Source organism: Megalobrama amblycephala, linkage group LG11 (genome assembly GCF_018812025.1).
Source record: "Megalobrama amblycephala isolate DHTTF-2021 linkage group LG11, ASM1881202v1, whole genome shotgun sequence".
Lineage (NCBI taxonomy): Eukaryota > Metazoa > Chordata > Actinopteri > Cypriniformes > Xenocyprididae > Megalobrama > Megalobrama amblycephala.
The window spans coordinates 18394588-18416479 of NC_063054.1; the positions used below are offsets into that span (position 1 = coordinate 18394588).

Genomic DNA, 21892 nt, shown 5'->3' on the forward strand with positions numbered 1-21892 from the left:
TTTTAAATAGATATTTTGATATTTATAATGCAGTTGTACCGTAATCCGGTAGCCAGTGCTCCAAACGGTCACGTTTTCGGTCTGTGGGCATGTTAGAGCGACAAATGTGATAGACTAGAGAGGTGGGGGCAGAACACGCGTTCAACCAATCAGAGGCAGTTACTAGGCGGGTCTGAGGTCGCGTTCGACCAATCACAGCCATCCCACCTGACGACCGTCAATCAGCTGAGTTCTTTTCCCGTTGATTCTACAGCGTAGCGAGAGTTCTGCTCTCGTGCCCGTGTGAGACGCGATCGGTCGCGTAGTTTCGCGATAAAAAATAATGTTCAGACTTTGGACCAGAAGCTCAACTCGGGGTCTAGCGACCGATTTAAACAAACGTACGTCTTTTTTTTTTTATCAGCCAAGAGAATGTAGCTGTCGTTCGAGTAACTCGTGTAAATTTATTTTGTAGTTCAGAGATCGCACTTTTCCCAAGTACGGACTAGCTAACTGGCTAATTCGCTGCGCATCACTGTGAGATTAGCCGCGGAGGCTAGCAGTGCGCGCTCACGTCTTGGCGAGAGTACTTGGTTGTAATAAACGCTAAACAACGAAGCAACTGGTTGAGCCAAACATAATGGTATGGGTCAAAGGGATATCACTGCGTTCGAGGCGTCCATGAAAAGGAAAAACGGAATTCCCAGTGTATCTATGTGTCGACTGGAAGTGGAGTCCACTGCTGTGAAGAAGGAAGTTGAGCCCGGCGGAGATGGTGCCCTTTCCTCGTCAAGGTAAAGACTTTTAGTCATAAACCGTTTTCTAAATTACATCTGATGATGGTCAGCGACCTTTCAGGTATCATTTTGTTTCTGGAAATTATTTTATATATTAACTGCTCAGCACTGTCCCGCTTTACGTAACAACTCGAGTTTATGTTGATGATACTTGAGCTTTGAGTAGCTTCTACTCCGTTACACACTAGTTTCTTTACAACCGGAGTCATAGCAAAATTATGTTTTATACATGCATTCTAAATCTAGATCACTGTGAGCCTTTAAACAGAAACTTTGGTACCTCGCACTTTCTCTTGTGATTCGTACGTGGTCTCGGTTGCGTAACGGGGTCGATTTTGCCACACTGATGTTTGCACCCGGCTAACGTTCACTCGAAATGTGACTGGACAATTTTCTTACAAACTTATTATTAAAGAATAAGATATCTTTACGAAATTTTTAGATACCTTTTCGCAAGCATGTATAACTGAAGCAAAATCGAAAGTCAGGCATACATGAACGCAAATAAGCAGTTTTCGGTTTTACCAAAGTTTAATAATTCGATTAAATGATGTGTAATTTTACATGAATCTTAAGGATTAATTATGTTTCATTCTGTCATCATAAGAGGAGTGATAAAGTACAGTTTTAGGTTCCGCTATCCTTCGAAAAGAGGATGCCATAGTTTTCAGTAAAAGTAAATAGTATATGAAGTGTTAGAAATTATTAAAGCTTTATTTATGTTACATTAGTTGACATGTGCACCATTATTGCTTCTGTTTTGTTGTTGTTGTTGTTTTGTTTTTTGGATAATTGACATCAACCAGAATACATGTCTGTATTCTGTCAATACACTAATGTTTTTAAAGAAATGTACAGTTTTCACTAATATACATTTGACTTCTAGACACATGCTGTTTACTGCAGAAACATATAGTAAGTCAGTGCACAAACTTGGTCCTTCTGGTCTCTCAGGGATGTTCAAGCAGTCAGTTAACTACTTGCAAAGAGTTGTCATTGTTTTTTGCTGTAAGTGTTTTTTTGTTTTTTTTTCTTGCTGAAGTGAATGACTGATTATAAGGTCCTGATGTTGTCACGTTAAGCATTTAATCAAATGTAAAGCAGGGTTGCAATCTAATTTCTTGACCATTGCACAACAGTCATATTACTTGCTTATTGCGTAGACACTTATTCAGATTCATTTAATAAAATCCATCTGAATATCTTATTAGAGTGAAGTTTCACCACTAACTCAAAGATTTACATCATTAATAAGACTAGGGAGCTGTATGAGCGTGTTCACGTCTGTCGGCGTGACTAACACTCTGAGTCACTTTGTCAGTCTGTTGGAGCCGCCCAGTTACAAAGCTGCCCAAACTAAGACATCCGGCCTGTCTACCCAATGGTTCATTATTCAGTACTTAGTCGGCTTGTCAATGGCATTTGCCACCTACTCCCTCCCTCCTACTCAGTCAATACCCTGTGCACTTACTCACACTCCTCAATTCAATCTGTATTTCTTCTTTCTCTTTCTCAGACTAACCTTTTTCGACTCTCCTGCTCTCTCTGGCTTACGTACACACTCTAATGTTTTTTTTATACTCCCTCCTTTTTTTTCTCTCTCTCTCTCTTTCCTGCTCTCCTCTTTATCGTGACTGCATCCTTTGGGGAAGTAGGAGGGCTAAGGGAGGGAAACTGAAAAAATTGAGAAATGACTCAACCATGTCAGTTTGATTTGCTCTTGTACAGAAAGTATCGTAATGCAGACTAGTGTATGAGTTGAAGAAACTCTTTATCTTGGGCTCAGTGTGTGGCTAAAGATCATTTCAGTGCTTGTCTGTCACTTTGTGGTCTTCTGTTCATTTGATTTATTTTGGGTACTAATCACACAGTGATGGAAATGAAGTCTTTATCTCTCTGCCTTTGGTGAAACTGGTGTATCTGTGTGGCACAAGGCTGGTATTCAGTTATGCTTTGGTATAAGTGAAAGCAGCTGTATAATAAAGTACAGTACACTTCTCAGATGTACAACCTCTTATGTATGGAGGACCAGGAGTGCCACTTAAAAATAAAACAAAGAATCATTTAATTAATTTAATAATTCAAACATAAAAATGTATATAAATGAATCCCTTTTTATATGGGCAAATTAATAGACATATTTAAAGTTGTTTATTTAATTCCTGTTTTTAAATGTAGTTTAATAAAACAGTAAATTTTAAAAATCTTTTTTGTATAAATAAATAGACAAATTTGAAACGGGTCATTTAATTCAGTTTTTAAAACGTAGATCAATAAAACAATAAAAAGTACATTAGTAAATTTGGCAATTAATTAAGCAATAAATTAAGCATTTGGCAAATGCTTTTTTCTCTCTATTTACCAATTGCTGTTCTTTGTTGGTTTGCCAAATGCTTTTCTTTATCCATTTGTCAAGTGAGTGGTAAAATGCCATTGGACAGTACACACATGGGAGCAACCAATCAACTTTCGCCTCAATTTGAAGAGCCAACCCTCTCTCACTTGTAACACTCACTGTCATTGGACAGTTAGTACGGTGACCGGGAGGGGACATGTTTGGTTCATTTCGTTTTGTCGTGGCCACAACATATAATCTCGTGGGAACTTGATAATAACCTGTGGCCACGAGATCGTTTTGTCGAGGTAACGACATCCTTATGTCGTGGCCATGCGATGTAAAGTCGTGGCCTCCAGATCATATGGTGAGGGAATGATATATTTTTCTCATGGCCACGGGTTAAATGTGTAAACAACCTGCGCAACCATGGCAACCTGGAATTATACTATAATTTTTAATTAAGAATGAAAAATAAGGGTGGAATATATTATATATAGCAAATAAATGTACAAATGTAACTAATAATAATATAAAAATATTAAATAAAAAATAAACGATAAGTGAATGGATTTAAAAGACTGTTGGATGGGATTAAAATGTACAACATTTAAACATTTATTGATAAACTTCATTCGAATGCTGTCTAAGCAACATCATGCGTAATACAATATATGCTATGTTAATATAATAATTTCTTAATTCCATTCTTTTTCTAAATTAAAAATAAATATTATAGGTCTATCCATTTCTGATAATTCCAGGTTGCCATGGTTGCAAAAGATTTTTAAAATGTATTGTTTTATTCGTTTATTAAACTACATTTAAAAATGGGAAATAAATAAACAACTTTTAAATATGTCTATTAATTTGCCCATATAAAAAGTGATATATATATATATATATATATATATATATATATATATATATATATATATATATATATATATATATATATATATATATATATATATATTTATGTTTGAATTATTAAATTAATTAATTGATTCTTCGTTTTATTTTTAAGTGGCACTCCTGGTCCTCCATACTTATGTGTGTTTCACAATCATTATAAGTACTAAATTGACGGTCTATAAAACACTGAATGTCATGTTTTTTTTATTCGCCATTATACAGGTATAGCAATTAGTGTTATTGAGACTACGCTTCACCCAGAAACATTTAATCAAATAAATTAATGACAACATAAATGTTGTTATTGTTATTAATATTAAAGTCCAAGACAAATTTCCTAAGGGACAAATAAAGTAATCTTGAACCTTGAAAGTTTTATTTAGTAAAAATAAAGTAATAATAAAGGTTATTGTATTATATTACATTAAAGTGTTATTTATTATTAACAAATAATGATCATGTAGTTATTATTGTGTCAAACTGCAGAAACAATAAAATTATTAAAAATGAGTTCAGCACATTGGTTATTGGGTGCACAAAAATATAAAAATTGCTTGTTTAAAAAAAAACAAAAATCAGTATTGGTTGGTTTCGATTTCATTGTATTGTATAGTCATGGTGGGACTTCCATGGTGGGCCTCACTTCTGATTTACCACTAGGTAAAAAGACAAAAGGCTGAAGTACCATCATGTATGTGTGCCGACCTGAACTGATGCAACCCAGCATACTCTACTGCAATGCATCCTATTGTGTTCACCCACTTTGATGGTTCTCTACGTAGTTGTGCTTATTGTCTTTGAGCTGCAGACTCTGTGTGCCACTCAAGCGCCAGTCTCTCATCAACCGCTGTTGCCATGGCAAGCAGACCACAGAGGCCAGTCTAACCAGAGGGGCCCAATTTAAATCATGTCTTGCTGCTTTAAAGCTGTGAGACTTTATAGAGACCAGGTCAAATTCCAAGTTGTTCAGCTTGCCTTCTTTAAAGAAGCTTTATAAAAGCAAATTTTAATGCACAAGGATCAGTCATTATAACCTTTTTCTCAAGCTTTAACACTTGTTTGATGTCATAAGCATAAGCCATATGTAATACAAGTTCTTTACCTTCACTTTCTAATGGATTATATTGTTTTTGTGTACTGGTGGTTTGCTCGCTCACATTTCGTTTGTAGCTTTCTGTTGCTGACAGAGATCCTCGGCGTATGCGTGCTCCTGTCGGAATTCAGCTGTGAAATCTGCAGGGATACAAAATGTCCCTTTTGAAGCCTTGTGACTGCTTTGTGGGGAAGGCACCTATAGGGCTGAGCAGGAATTCAGCCCAGAGTGCTCTGCTAGCATGGATGGTTATATAACTGCTAGCCCTAGCGTGACACACTTGAGCGCTGCAGTCCATGCATGCGCGCACACATGTTCAGGCTGTTTCCGGGCATTGAAAGTGTTTAATCAAACTTGTTTTGACACCAATGGTGTGAGTTGTTCTTTTAGTTAAATATTTTTTCCTTGCCTTTCCCTTTGTGCTTTATTTAAGGTTCACGATTGCTTGTGGTATCTATTACCTAAACTAAGACTTAAGACTACACATTTTTCTACATGGTGGAATGGAGACTGTGCAATATAATGCATTGCATCCATCTCACTTCTGAACACAAGAGGCTCTTCTTGGCTCTTGCAGCAGCTTCCTGTGCACCCTGCAGTAGAGAAGAGCAGTCAGTGACCAGACCTGCGGGGGATGTCTGCCTTCGTTCAGAGTGATGGATGTTGGGAGGGGGTGGGGCGCCTACACCACAGAGAGCGCAGAGGTGGATAGACAGTCACTCACATTTACAGCCCTTTCCACTCCAACTCCAGCTCTCTAGATCCGAGACGGCTATTTGACAGGGCAGTTATGGTAGGGATTCAAATTGTGTGCCCACAAGCCACATTTCGCTCTTGTAAATGTTAGCCCAAACAAAAATTGTGGCTTGAAGTGGTAGCTTTGAGTGTGGAATTGCATATTTTAAATGACCTGAGAAATTCCTACTTCCTTCTGTGATTTAGATTAGACAGGTAATGGTCATGGCAGTCTCCATATACTTAAAAATAAAGGCACAAAAGCTCAAAATGGCTTTTCTATGGCATTGCTGTGAAAACCCCTTTTTGGGACCTTTTTAACAATGTATTAGACTTGAAGGAGGTCTTTGCTTGTAAGTATCGCTCGCAGGATAGAAGGCTTTGGTGAGCTGCAGCAGTAAGCATTGCGCTCCTGTGCTGCGTATCCTCCTCCGCTGTGTGAAGGGAGCGCTAATGAAGCATGATCTTATTCTCAAGTGTGCTGCAGTCGCAGACAGGAGGAGCTTCAGCTAATGCATCCACCTCTCAGGAAGCCCCACTCTGGGATGAGAAGGAGAAAGAGCTGTGTCAGGTTAAAGCTTTGTTATCAGTCATGTATCAGATAACAGTCAAATTTCAAGGCGAAAGTGTCAAGAACAGAGTTCAGCAATAGTCTTTGTGCACAGACGACAGTCATGTGCTGTTAAATGTAAAATGTTAAATGTAAAAAACAGTTGGGTTGTTCCATGCAAAGTTAATAACCGGAGCGAACGTGCAATGGTCTCTGCAGGAAACGGCAAGACACAGAGGCATTCTGGTAAAGGTCCTAGATTACATGCAGTTTACAAAAATCACTTTCAGAACTTCAAAATGTTTGAAAATGGGTTTTTTTTTAATCTACTGAAAGTTTTTGTTAGGGCTGTCCCTGAGGTTTTTCTAGTCGACTAGTAGTCATTCATTTTAAGCCAAGATTAAACTAAAATCTTATTTCACGGTATGAAAGTTTTATTTCACAAGAACGTTTCAATAAAGATACAAATTAGTCTAAATAAACCTACTTTATTTAACATTTACTAAGAAATGCTACAGAAATTGAATAATCAAGTGTATAATGAAAACACTGCATAGTCTTCACCGTATTAATCAAATATCATCTGATTCTTATTAAAGATACAAAATTGATTCAGTCAAGAGCAGTGAGTGATTTTTCTCTTTTGTTGTTTGATTGACATTAATGAACCAGACAGCAGTTTATTATGCTGCTGTCCTTTTAAGATCTAATGCATGGAACCAATTTACTGACACCTCCTGGTTTTCACCCAACCTTTCACGTTAATGCAAGACATTACCGACTGTTTACATGAATATTCCACACGACGGACATTTTGACACAATTGTGTGTCTATCTGACCATTCGAACGCAATAAGACGTGAAAGAGAACTGAATATGCGATCGCATGCTATCTTTAAACTGTGGTAACGACATATACTGTCATACCACTCAGCCCTATACTGGGGATGTGGTAACGGGAAATAGTTTGAGTTTCAGGGCTTAGAAAGTATATTATATATAATACGGCTGCACAATTAATCATAATTGATTTTCGATTTTGATTTTGGCTTCCAACAATTATGAAATCAAGATAATCGAGGTAAAATCGTTATTGTGTAAAACTATTATTTTGTATTTGATAATTCAGTTGATTCATTGTAGGATATTACTTATCTGAATACACTTAGTACGTCTTCCTGAAAAACTTTATGTAAATTGTATTCTCGTTCTGTTGTATTTGTCCATTTTTTTTTTTTGTAATTAGTTTTTGTTGTCATTGTATTGCTGACTGTTTACTTGTCTTATGTAATTATTTTAAGGACATTTTTCTTACATTAGTTAACCTAGTATTAGTTTTTGCTGAAGTATCAATAATTGTGAAATTTCACAATCGTGAAGCCTCATTGATTTGAGCTTGTATCGGTCAAAAATTTACCACCCATTGAAAATCGAGTCAAAAATCAGAGAAACAATTAGTGTTCAGGAGTGTGTTCATCATGTTCATGTTCACATATATACATGTGGGCGTGCAAAAATAAAGGCCTCGGACCTCTGCATGTATGGATACATGCATACTCGTGCATCCGCGCACATACACACACACACACACACACACACACACACACACACACACACACACACATACATACACATACACACACACACACACACACACACACATACACATACACATACACATACACACACACACACACACACACACACACACACACACACACACACACACACACACACGTTCATGTACTATTTTGAGTATTACAGGCTTTCTTTTGCACAGAGATGAACTTTATCAAATCAGTGAGGCTCAGATCAGTGAGGCCTACGATCAATCGGTTTCAAAAATGAATACAAAACCTGTCCTAATTTAAAGAAAACAAGTTGAAAAAAAAGATTGAATCCAACATTTGGTGATAAAAATAGCGTAACAAGTGATTTATAAGTTATTTTTCTGCAGGCTGGTCATTTTTGACCGGGAACACCACAAGTGTGATTATTTTATTATTATTTTTTTTTTGTGTGTGTGTCATTTTGAAATGAATAAAAACAAAATAAAACCATTTCAAAACAAATTTCCCATTTAAACATTAAAGCACACCAGTGTGATAAACGGTGCACTTTTTTCACATTTCACATTTCACATTTTATGCTAAATTGCCAAAATTATCCACAAAAAACACTTTTTTTCACTCAAAAACTGAGGTACGTGAGCTCAGATAAATAAGGCGATTTATCCGTTCCAAAGGCGATTCATCCGTCTACGATCAATCCGTTCCAAAAATAAACACAAATCCTGTCCTAATTGAAAGAAAACGAGCTGATAAAAAGATTGAATCCAATATTTGGTGATAAGGTAGCATAATGAGACATTTATAAGCAATTTTTTGCAGGCCGCATTTTTGCATTTTTGACCGGGAACACCACAAGTGTGATAGGGTTAAGGGTGCACAAGGGTTAAACAACAGTACAATCCATTGAACACAATGTACTTCTATTCCTCACAGCCTCTCTTTCATTCCTGGCAAAAATTAAATATGCCGCTACCCCGACTAAGGTCTATTCAATGCGTAAGGAAAATATTTTTTATGTTATGTTATAATTATTACTTCTTTTTACTTGGTTATACCACATAAATCACACATATTGAAATATCAACATATGGTATAAACAATGAAATCAACATGTAACTTCTGTCCTGTTTTTCTTAACTTTCTTTTCTGTTCTCGACTGTAGGTACATGTTGGGCAGGGGGGTGAAACGTAAGCTGAGCACATGTGAGGACCCTGCCCAGGACTTGCCATATCCTCAGCAGAGGCAGCTGGTGCTGGACTTGTGTCTGGACAAGCTACAAAGCTGCCAGCGGCGAGCTGAACCCAGCCTGCACCGCTCGGTCCTGCTGGCCAACACCCTCCGCCAGATTCAGCAGGAGATGAGACAGGAGGGGGAAACCTGTTTGCCATTAGCCCCGCTCGGCCCCTCGCTCCCTCATGCCTCGACCCCACGCCACTTTCCTGACCTGCCACCCGTGCCCTTAGACTGTCCTCAGCCCCTAACCGGAGCACTGTCCCCTTCATTTTCCCTCACAACGACCGAGGATGAGGAGGTCCAGTTGGGCGGTGCCGAAAATGAGACTCTTTTGCCATCCTTCGCTGGTGAGAACGACACAAGGTCGACGGATTCTCTCTTCGGCTCATTTGAGATTACAAATTCCACCAGCTACTTGACAGACTTGGCACTAGATGACATATTTGAGGACATCGACACGTCAATGTACGACTCCGCAGACGTTTCTGTTCTGCCGTCTCCTGCGCAGAGAAGCAGTGGGCTGGATGATGGCCTCAAGAGCCTTTCCAGCTGCAATTCCAACAGCAGCCTGCAGCTATGTCTCTCTGACCTCAATGACCTGGACCACATCATGGAGATCCTGGTGCACTCCTGAACTACATCTTGCACCACAGTGTCCTCATTCAGCCATCCCGATGTTTTCTATGGAAAATGAATAATACAATGTGTTTTCTTTTTTTAAACAAACAAACAAATATTTTATCTATTTTTATACAAAGGACTGCTATATTTATATATAATAAAAGGAAACTGCCTGACACACTCTCACTGTAGGATAAATGCACATTTTTAAGACTTTACAGATGGCCAAGCTTATGCTGCCATCCTTCATATTTAAGCAAACTAAGATATGAATATGCAGGGACTTCGGAAACAAATATAAAGTATTACCATTGACACTTATTTATATTGAATAGTGACTTTAAGAGGAGGAGATGGAAGAAAAGTGGATCATAATGGACGCTCAGTAGCTTTTGATGAGCTAAACAACTTTTTTTTGTGATCTCCACTGTATTCTGAAGCATTACATTTACTGTCAGTAATTACAATTATCAGATCATGTCATACACATGCAGCACTCACACTACCTCTCAAGATACCAAGAGCTCTTTCTCTATACAAAGACTGTCATTGTTACAACTGTATTTGAATGGTTTCTCTCCAATAACTTTCAAAAAACTGCTGATTGTTTTATATATGGCTCTGTGTTCACAGGAAAGCCTCTCCTCAAATGGTAGGATTCTGTCCAAAGCTATAGCTGTAGAAGAAACGCTTTTGTTCCAATCTTTCTATTCAAAACTTTTTTCGAAACCTTTCTGACTCTTCGTTTCAGAACGAGCTGTTGCTTGTGTAAAAAGTGATATATTTTCGAATCGCTTGGAATTTAATGCTATTTCTACTTTTCAAGTACATGATTGTCAGACACACAGCCACCGTCGAATCCCTCGTATGAACATAGTGCCTACAATGGAGAATGAAGACTGCCGACGATGAACTGCACACTGTGGACCCGCACGTAGACTTGCCTGAGTTTCCTGCTATGAACTTCCCCTATGAATTTCCCAATGTGGGCTGCTTTTTTGAGCATTTAGCAAGATCCTCTATCCTCTAAAGAAGCCATTACCCAAATGTGGGTCCACATCTCCTCCATACTGTCCTTCATTGTGATCTGCACTGCAAAAATGTTGCTGATTGTGGATATCTGTGGATGCCTCTTGTGCTGTGGTCTCGAAGACCGTTTCTGAATGTCAAAGCTTACAAGCTCGCAAGAAGCGGAGATCAATCCAAACTGGTGTCTCACCTGCTTACTTTATTCCTCCCATCACAAGTTTTGGGCCACTTTGAGCCAACTCAACCACAACTTTAAGTTATTAGTTACTGCTACAACACAAGATGGTTGACCAGAGCAAAGGCACTTCATTTTTGTGCTGCATTAACATCCATTGAACATCAAGTCATTGCAGTAGAATGCGAAGGGCCACAAACTGCGGTCTGCATTAAGACAGGGCAGAGACAAGGGGGAGGGGAAGAACTAGAGAGCGAGATTAAGGGGGGGAGGGGGGAGTTAAAGCAAACAGCTCCTGTCACGTGGAGAGCCGTGCTAGTGGTAAACGCTACATTGAGAGTTTGACAACAGCTGGTATGTGTACACTCGCATTGGTGCGCTCACAATAAGCCCCGCCCCCAGAGAGGCCCCGAGGGGCTCCGTTCTCCTCCTGACCAATCGCTTTCATTCAAGGGAGGAGCTTTGTTTCTTATGTGGAATAGAATAACAAGTAGAAGCAGTTCAATTTGGTATGTTCACTCTGGTTGGAATGTGTTTCCTTGCCTATGGATGGCTCTCTCTGATCATTACTGGCTTGTGAGACATGTTACAGTCTTAATTTGGGTTAAATTTAGGCATTCCAACTAAATTACAATGAGATAATCATTTAATAATAAAAACTACTCGCAGAGTTCAAGGTTAGCAGCATAGAAGGGCTTCATGGGTTTTTGGTAGAAACAGGCCTGCTCGTCCTCTTTTAAACTCAGGCTCGCAGACGCCCCACCCTGCCTTCCTCCTCACAAGACACATGCACCGCCGCAGAGAAAACCCGACACTCACAAAGTTTACACTCAGATTTTAGAAATCATGCTCGTGTTAGATGGTAACCATAAACCAGAGAGACTGTATGGTGAGACCGTCAGCGTTACATCAGCAAGCTGTTTTTAATGCTGAGAGCTGTGGATCTAATGAGTGTGTAGCTTTTTAAGCTTTGTAAGCTTGATCATTTTGTTTATTTCTCTTTTTATTTGTGGTGTTTGTGTATATATATTTGTATTTATACATTTTCTTGTGTTTTGATTTGTTGTTGTTGACTGAAGATCATGAGATAATATATTGCTTTTATTTAAGAGTGAAATATGATCAGTAGACTTCGGTCTTCAGGAGGGTTTATTTGTTTTTTTGAAGCGTGATTTGTACTTCACCTCCTCTTCTTAGTAATAATTAACATGTACATAGATGATGCAGAATTATGAAGAGATGTTTATCATTGAAATATTTGTAAAAGTTTCAATCTGTGCTGACTCTGAACTGAACAACGATGGGATCTTCTTTACTGTGTGTTCAGTTCCCTTTGGACCAGGCAGTTTAGGCAGCTTTTTAACTTTTTATGCTAAAGTGGTTAACTTAATCGAGGAGAGCTTTCAGTTGTTGGCCTCATTTAAATGTAATGTCTCCTGCTGCTTGAATTTCAGTCTCTTGAAGGACATTTGTTTTACAATAATCAGCCCCAGGAGCCTCTGTTTTTAAACTAATGTTCATTATGGGTTAGTCTCAGCATGTATTGCAGTAATGCACAGAGCAATGGTGAAAAGTGGTTCACACTGTGTTGTAAACTTGTGAACGGCTTACTCAAATAATGTACGGTATGTTTGATGTACCGGTTGCACAGAGAATACAAAAAAGCAGAAAGACTTTCATGGTCCTCAAATTTGCTTGGTTGTGAGGCACAAAATAGCAAGCTTTAAACCACCTCATATTGTTAATTTGGCAATTTATTTTTTAAGAGAAACTTTTTTTTGTAAAAAAAAATAAATATATATATATATATAAATATATATAAAAAAAAAAAAAAAAAAAAAAAAATATATATATATATATATATATATATATATATATATATATATATATATATATATATATATATATATATATATATATATATATATATATATATATATATATATATATATATATATATATATATATATATATATATGAGAGAGAGAGATTTTAATGAAATTGTAATATCAGAAACCTCAAAATGACACTTTGTCCTAAGTGCAATATGAAAATATGAAAAAAGCGCTGTTTTGCCTACTTGCAAATGGCACAATGTAGTAAGCCTATATAACTTTGAATGAATACATGGCTAGATTTTTTTTTTAAACAATGACTGTAATCCCTGCAATTTATTCTTGCCCCAGTAACTGTCCTTTGATCTGTTGCTATCTGTTTTGACGATCTGTTTTTATGAGGTCTGTAAATAATAAAGCATTTTCTTTTGCAGTCATATTCTATGCAATACATTGTAGCAGGTCAGTATGTGAAATAAAAAATGGAAATGGAAATGTGTTGTGTATTCACTCCAAAACAAGAACAATTTACTCCAATCCAAAACAAGTCGCGCACACGTTTTTGAAGTAGTGATTAAAAACCGACAGGCAATGTGGAGTAAACAAGACAGTTAAAAATCTAGAAAAGATGGGCATACATTGCCCCCTAAAGGTAAATTCTATGAATGCATGTGAATAGATACTGGCTGCATCCGAAAACCTAGGTAGCTGACTTGTTGCCTCGCTGCCTTATCAGGCAGTGACTTGTAAGGCAGTGTTTGAGCATGAAGAGACCTCACGAAACTGATTTCAGACAGACTTATAAGGCAACAGTTTAATGATCTACAGCAAAATAGCCAGAGCTTTGGTGAGCACAAAACAAATATTTAATTACTACAGTAGTAATTTATAGCTAGAAATGACATCAAAAGTGGAAAACGTTGGTCAAAAGTTCTGTCAGTTGTCACAGAATGGAACGCAAAGGAGTGTGGGATATCAAAGGTAGCAAGGGACACATCTATGCTGCCTTTAAAATATGACCAGATGAAGGTATCTCAGGAAACAGGAAGTGAAGCTAACATTGGATTCGGCGTGCCTTGATGCCTTCCTACTTTGAAATGTGTCCTCAGAAGGCAGCATTTTCCAGTTTTTGGACGCAGCCATTGACATTTTTTTTTTTTTTTACATGATATGCTATACAGTATATTTCATATAGCCTACTACACAAATATAAATGGTATATAAAAATTGTGAAATAAAGGGTACCACTTTAGTCTCATATGATAAGAAGCTGTGCATTAAAGGTGCCCTAGAACCAGTTTTTACAAGATGTAATCTAAGTCTAAGGTGTCCCCTGAATGTGTCTGTGAAGTTTCAGCTCAAAATACCCCATAGATTTTTTTTAATACATTTTTTTAACTGCCTATTTTGGGGCATCATTAACTATGCACCGATTCAGGCTGCGGCTCCCGATCAGTTATTATTGCTCCATTTGCCATTTTTCGCTATTGTTCTTGCTTGCTTACCTAGTCTGATGATTCAGCTGTGCATAGATCCAGATGTTAATACTGGCTGCCCTTGTCTAATGCCTTGAACATGGGCTGGCATATGCAAATATTGGGGTCATGCATATTAATGATCCCGACAGTTACGTAACAGTCGGTGTTATGTTGAGATTCGCCTGTTCTTCAGAGGTCTTTTAAACAAATGAGATTTACACAAGAAGGAGGAAACAATGGTGTTTGAGACTCACTGTATGTCATTTCCATGTACTGAACTCTTGTTATTCAACTATGCCAAGGTAAATTCAATTTTTGATTCTAGGGCACCTTTAAAATTGGGATTTACACCATGAAACATCTCATATAGGCCTATAGAAATTGATTCAAAAATGATGTTTGCTTTCCATGAATCTAGGCTAGTTGTTAAACATTTGAATTCAAACTTTAAGATGGATTTCTGGAGGCCGTCTGCACTTGGCTCGAATTTCTTGCAACAAACAGATGCATTAATAATGCAGCAACATGTATGAAGAAATCTGCTGTCGGCCCCATAGAAACTCTCAGCCATCTCTCTCTTCTTATTTTATTTTTCTCTAAAACAGCTGGCTAATTAAAAGTGTATGCATTTCAAATACCAGGTTCTTCATAAACACACCACTGTCATGGATACAGAGACGTGCCCTGCTGCACTCCTAGCTTTGGATATCATTACAGTTGTCTGTGCTTGATGGCAGCTGCTAAGAAGAACAAAGTCAGCAAAGTGGGGGAAGGCAAATTAGACTGAAAAAGAAAAACACCAATGTGGCTCTCAAAGTCTTCCTTGCTGTGGCATGGCGACAGGATGGTGGTTCTCAGATAAATGTGATGTACATATGACCATATTCTTACTGGATTAGACTATAATGTTGGCTCTCAAAAAACAGCATTAAATAATTATAATTATTTTGTCATTTGTAATAATTATATCAGTTTAACAATTATAAACAACATGATTCATATTTACATATTGTGTCAAGACTACATTTTTTTCATGTATTAATTTGACATTTACGACATAATGTTATATACAAAGCAGAACTAAACACTTCCTGTTCAGATAATCTAGTCAAGTGCATGAGATGTTTACCTGTCAGTTTCCTCTGAATAATTCATTTGATTTCATATGCTGGGTATTTACCTCCAGAAATTTTGAAAGAAATCAAGGGTCTTTGTCCTCTGTTTATACCCTTTTAAAAGGTACTTCTTTTAATTTGCATTTTGCTCAATACATTTCCTGCCAAGAAAATACATTTAAAATATAATATTGTAATAATATAATGTTAAAAAATAATATGAACTAAATAATAAAAGTCATATGTCTAACCAAGTTGTGTTCCAAATTTAAAGTTGATATCACAAAATCGTAGCCTGCCAAAAGATTGCCAAAAGTACCATTTAAATGGAAAGACAATGATATGATGAACTGATAGAATGTCAGTTCAGTTCATTTATGTTGAAAGGCCAGTTACTCCAAATGGTGATGAGGCGGTTGTGAGGAGGAACATGAGGAAAACCTCAATTTAAATAAGAGCTCTAATTTAATGACAGTGGGAGTGAGTTATAATGCCAATAATTGTAGAATCATTGAATTTTATTACACAACAACATGTCTTGCTTAAGGCCAGAAGACAGACTTGTAATCAAAGATCAGTCAGCACACTTTGAGTCGAGCTCCACCTGCTGGACACACTGTGTACTGTCGAATAAAAGGGAAAAACATAATTGCACATATTCTATTCTTCCCACATTTCTCCATTTCACACTTGTTTTGGGAAAATCTAATAACATAAATAATTTAATAAATTGTTTAAATTTAAAAAGAAAACAGAGTAATTGTGATGTTGGTTATTATAGGCCTATATGCATGTAGAGTTTCAGTGTTTCAAAGGCACTTTCCTTCCCTTAGGAAAATTTACCATAGTTTTTGCATAGTTTAACTGTCATGTTTTGTATTAAAACCATAGTAACCATAGGTAAAACCATTGGTAGTTCTTCATTACAATGGTCAGCTTGTAGTACCCATATTGCTAACAAGCTATTTATGAAAAAGCAGCCTAGTATAGCATTTGGAAAATATAACTATACCTGGTGCATTTAGTAAAAAACTGTTTCTTTCACTCTCCTAAATATTGTTTCGTATAGGCTGCTACTATACATTTATGAATCTATATAGGCCTATGTATGGTTTTTGTTTTTGAATTTCCAAAATAACATATTACTTATGCAAAATGATTTGGTAAAATTGTGTAAGAATGGTTAGAATTGTGGATTAATTAAGACATAAAAGCCAAACAAAGTAGGCTAATGTGTAAAATTTCACAAGCTAGCATTAGCTTAAAACGTGTACTAAAGTTTATAAACAAACTTTGTCATGAAAGTAGCTACCTCAAATGGCATTTTATTTAGGCTAATTAATATTATATTAATAATATTACAAAGTTCACTACACTATAATACACTACAAATGGACATTTGCAGGTTACAGGTAAGGACACTTCTTTTTAAAGGGGGTGTTTGAATGTCAGTGTATTTGACAGATGATATTTCGGAGTTATTTGAGAAGGGTGAGATTTAAGGGGAGAGGGTTGTAATGAGGTAATGAGGATCAATTGCCAAAAAGGTCCGCAGGTTTCTAGCTTCTAGAGGAAACTTCTTCACCCAGTTCCGGTTCTGGTACTTTCTAAGGGGCTTAATAAAGGTGTTGGGGGACAGCAGCTGACGAAGCGGACAACTAACCTCTCGACTACTCATAACATAGCCTGCGTTTTTATCGTTTGCTCCGTGCTTCCTTAGGATTTCCCTCTCTTTAACAATTTTGTTTTGTACACTTTAAATATCCCTACTCGTTCCGTTCGCTGTTCCTGAATAATCTCATGAATATTTACATAACTTCATCGACGCAGCAAATCAGCTGAGCTCCTGCTGCATACGTTTATGCACGAATTTACATCTGTCAATCTCTGAGCTACTGACCGCATCCGCAGTTTATCGGAACATCTCAGTTCTATCAAATCATATAAATTCTGTCATGGCCAAATGGGGTGAGGGGGACCCGCGCTGGATCGTGGAAGAAAGAGCAGATGCGACAAATGTCAATAACTGGCACTGGTAGGCAGCACGTGCATGTTTTCCAGTTGGCACCAACATGGTGTAAGTTTTGTCGCTTTTTGTTATACAATATGGATGAGGGCATGCCTCTAATGCTGTAGGACTGTTATGAAGTGTCTCTTAATAAATTACATTTCATTTTCCATAATATGGAGGGTTATAATTTATTAATCTAAATCTTAACTTAATATATGCATAAATGTACAGAGGAAAGTATAGACTATATATATATATGAAAGTATAGGTTCTGTTAATGATGACAGATTTTGAGCATTTTGATCACTTTCTACGTTCACTAGTTCATTTTTGACAAATACTCAACTATTCAATGCTGTCTCTCAATGTGCGGACAGAAACTGTATATAAAATAGATGATTTATAAATGTTTAAAATCGAGTATTGCTTGTCACATCACAGGGAACAGCTGAAACTGTTTGATATTTCATATATAGCTACTGCCTACATCTGATTTCTAATAGATTCTCATAGGCCTTAGGTTAGTTTTTCCAGTGTTTGCAGAAGCCTCTGGAATGTCCTGTAGTTGAATGTGAGGGCTATTTTTGGAAGCACATGAATGTGAGACAGAATTAGACTCAGGGTGTTCTGATGGAAAGCAAACTGAGTAAGACTTTTGAACGGTCCTACTTGAAATGTATTAGGACGTTACTTTGTTTTGTGTGTGTGTGTGTGTGTGTGTGTATGGAAACAGTTGTGCTGCTTAATATTTTTTGGAACCTGTGATACTTTTTTCAGGATTCATTGATGAATAAAAAATAACAAAAGAACAGCATAACCAGCATAATTCCATTTCAGTATCAATCTCTCTTGGTCTCATGGTCAATAGCCGGATGTCCTTCCGCCTTCTCCTACGCTAGTTGTCTTTTTTCTTACACTCTTCTCCTTCTTTTCTGTAATCTTTGTCAATCTTATCTCCGCTTGTGGTTTTAACAGCTTCTCTTCACCCCTGTGTCGACACTCTTTAACCTTGTGGTTAGTTGCAAACATTAAGCAACTTTTCTACATCATAAACAAAAGAAGTCAAGAACATTGGTTTATACTCTGCATCAATATTATTTTAAGTATTGCACATACTTTCCAAACACATAGCATTCAAGTATCTTTATATTCAAGCATATATGGCATTAACTTAAATATCAATATTAATACAATATATACAAACAAACACACATTACACGTGTGTGTGTGTGTGTGTGTGTGTGTGTGTGTGTGTGTGTGTGTGTGTGTGTGTGTGTGCGCGCCCACTGTATGCCACATATGTCATTGTAAAGATACTTAAAGAGACAGTCTTACCTGTCAGTCTGATTTACTTCCCTATAGAATTCTGAGAAACTGCAACTAATAGTTGCATAATAATCTTGAAACATGATTTATATGCAACTTATATAAAATAAACTATGCTTCTGAATATTTAAATTTCATAATCTTCTTACAGGACAGAGAGAGATGTCACAAGCTGGTCTCAAGATGTAATAAATAACCTCCTTCTTGGGATTCGTGTAGAGGGTGAAGAAGGCTCATGCGAAATCACAGATGTCAGCAATATAGATGGCGAGGCCTCCATCAACAACCGCAAAGGGAAACTCATCTTCTTCTATGAGTGGATTGTTAAAGCCTCATGGACAGGTGAGTGAAAGTTGTGTTTAATTACACAGCAAAATAACCGAGTGCATTGGTGAAACTTCAAAATCTAAAAATAAATACATGTTTTTTTTTCTTCACATTAGGAACAAATAAAATTGGAATCAAATATAAAGGCACTGTGGAAATACCAAATCTCTCTGATGAAAATGACATGGATGACTTAGATGTAAGTGAACTTCACTTCTAATAAAATATTCTTTCTATACAAGAGAGCATGTTGCATGAAAATCTAACTTATGTTTGTTTGTACAGATCAGTGTTTCACTATGTAAAGACCAGCCAAGCACACCGCTGACTGATCTCATGAGGAGAGAGGGAGTCAAGAAAATCAGAATGGCACTGGGCAACTATGTCAAACATCTCAAAACAGGTGAGAGATCTAAAACTACACTTATTAGTCATATCTGCATTGATTGTTTGTTTGTTTTTTGTATAGTTAATCACATTCTTGTGACTTGTTTTTACAGAGTTCTCTCAGGGTATGATTTTACCAACAGAAAATGCACTTAACACACAGAATCAGGAGCCACAAACCAAGGTCAAACTGAACAACACCCAAGTAAGTTCTCATAAACATTTCTGGCATCATATATATGCTAGATATATAGTCATCCATCCACTTTATTTTATGTTTGAAATGGCCATCTCTCACATACTGTGTAAAGCAGCACAAAACTGATGCTGTGTAATCTGAAAATATACCATTATATATGCATTTCTTTAAGTTATTGTTTTAGTTATTTAATTTTTTTGTGCTTATTTTTGGAATCAAGTGATATGCTTTGTATCAAAATGTGATCATCTTTTGATCCCCAAACCTATAGATTGGGTCCTCCACGACAGCTAACTCTTCCAACACTGGAGTCAAAATTCAAACAGTGTCTTTCAGTATGAAAGATACCTTCCTTACCTCACCAGAAGAGTTGTACAGGGTTTTCCTAAACCAAGAGGTCAGAATCACACCCCTATTGACGATACAAATACAAATGCATTTAAAACAATAAATGTAGATGTATCCTGGTGGTCTTTGATGCACATATTATTTGATGTGGAACTAATTTGCTCCTTGTCTTTTCATGGTGTAGATGGTACAGGCATTTACACACCTTGCTGCTTTTGTGGATGGGTGCTCGGGTGGCAAATTCCGACTAATGGAAGGAAATGTTTACGGACAATTTGCAGAACTGGTAAGAAAAAACCTTTCATCTCTTTAATATGTTAATTAATTCAGATAATCTGGTGAGAATTTCACTTTGGGAAGCGTAATATTCAAAATTGATTTTAAAAATCTTGCACTTTCCCTTTAGATTCCAGACCAGAAAATTGTCATGAGATGGAGGTTTTCAAGTTGGCCTGCTGGTATTTATTTATTTGTTTATTTATGTATTATTTTTGTTTATATTAATATAGTTTTATAATCTTTTAATTAATACACATACCACTTTTAATATTAGCATGAAGTCTGATGAATGTGTTGCTCACTGTGGATTGTTGGTAGCATGTGTTCATCACTCTTGTTGAGTCTGTTTGCTTTAATCTGAGTTATGATTTATTTTTAATTCTTTTTCAGGGCACGCAGCAACTGTCATTTTAAACTTTATGAATCAAGGCAGTGAGACAGAGCTGATTCTGGAGGCCAGAGGAGTTCCCAGCAATGAGGAGGAAAGGATGAAAGAGGGCTGGCAGAGATACTACTTTGATGCTATTAAACAGACTTTTGGTTATGGAGCACGACTCTGCTAAGCCAAAGCTCATGCCAGAAACTCAGAACATAATACACATAGATTATAACATCTGTGAATATGAAACACTTGTGTATATCCTGCCTGCACAAGTTAGTTGGACGCCCACAAACACCTGTGCCTTCTCAATGAAAAAAAGTTGCCTAGATTCTTTTTGTATTTGGTATTGCATTGAATTAGAGCTTATGTCATGTTTGAATGTAATATGTATGTTTGAATGTTATGTCTGGGCATACTGAACAATTTTAAACTGAGTGTTTTATATGTGATATTTCGTTTGCCTGTGATGAAGTGAAAGTCGAATTAATTGTATGATCATGATACCTCTTAAAGGGTTAGTTCACCCAAAAATGAAAATTCTGTCATTTATTACTTACCCTCATGCCGTTCCACACCCGTAAGACCTTCGTTAATCTTCGGAACACAAATTAAGATATTTTAGTTGAAATCCGATGGCTCCGTGAGGCCTGCATAAGGAGCAATGACATTTCCTCTCTCAAGATCCATAAAGGTACTAAAAACATATTTAAATCAGTTCATGTGAGTACAGTGGTTCCATATTAATATTATAAAGCGACGAGAATATTTTTGGTGTGCCAAAAAAACAAAATAATGACTTAATTAGTGATGGCCGATTTCAAAACACTGCTTCAGGAAGCTTTGGAGCGTTATGAATCAGCGGTTCAGAGCGCCAAAGTCACGTGATTTCAGCAGTTTGGCGGTTTGACACGCGATCCGAATCATGATTCGATACACTGATTCATAATGCTCCGAAGCTTCCTGAAGCAGTGTTTTGAAATCGGCCATCACTAAATAAGTCATTATTTTGTTTTGTTTTTTGGCGCACCAAAAATATTCTCGTCACTTTATAATATTAATGTTGAACCACTGTAGTCACATGAACTGATTTAAATATGTTTTTAATACATTAATAGATCTTGAGAGAGGAAATGTCATTGCTGGCTATGCAGGCCTCACTGGGCCATCGGAT

The 21892-nt window shown here is 36.9% G+C and overlaps 2 protein-coding genes across 3 annotated transcripts; both read left to right on the top strand.

Moving 5' to 3' along the window:
• Positions 1 to 224: 224 nt before the first annotated feature.
• On the top strand, positions 225 to 12707 carry si:dkey-177p2.6 (uncharacterized protein LOC568712 homolog). Its single transcript, XM_048206516.1, has 2 exons — positions 225 to 773; positions 9138 to 12707. The coding sequence occupies exons 1-2, from the start codon at positions 625 to 627 to the stop codon at positions 9841 to 9843; spliced, it is 855 nt and encodes a 284-aa protein (XP_048062473.1). The 5' UTR covers positions 225 to 624; the 3' UTR covers positions 9844 to 12707.
• A 4344-nt stretch (positions 12708 to 17051) lies between these two features.
• Positions 17052 to 21252, top strand: ahsa1a (AHA1, activator of heat shock protein ATPase homolog 1a). Of its 2 annotated transcripts, none has more exons than XM_048206517.1 (9): positions 17052 to 17497; positions 18951 to 19141; positions 19243 to 19325; positions 19412 to 19529; positions 19627 to 19718; positions 19984 to 20109; positions 20245 to 20346; positions 20467 to 20518; positions 20730 to 21252. In XM_048206517.1, exons 1-9 carry the CDS (start codon positions 17418 to 17420, stop codon positions 20900 to 20902), a joined length of 1017 nt encoding a protein of 338 aa, XP_048062474.1. In that variant the 5' UTR covers positions 17052 to 17417; the 3' UTR covers positions 20903 to 21252. The 2 variants fall into 2 exon arrangements, with proteins under 2 accessions (XP_048062474.1, XP_048062475.1); XM_048206518.1 differs by having other exon boundaries at positions 17407 to 17539.
• Positions 21253 to 21892: the final 640 nt, after the last annotated feature.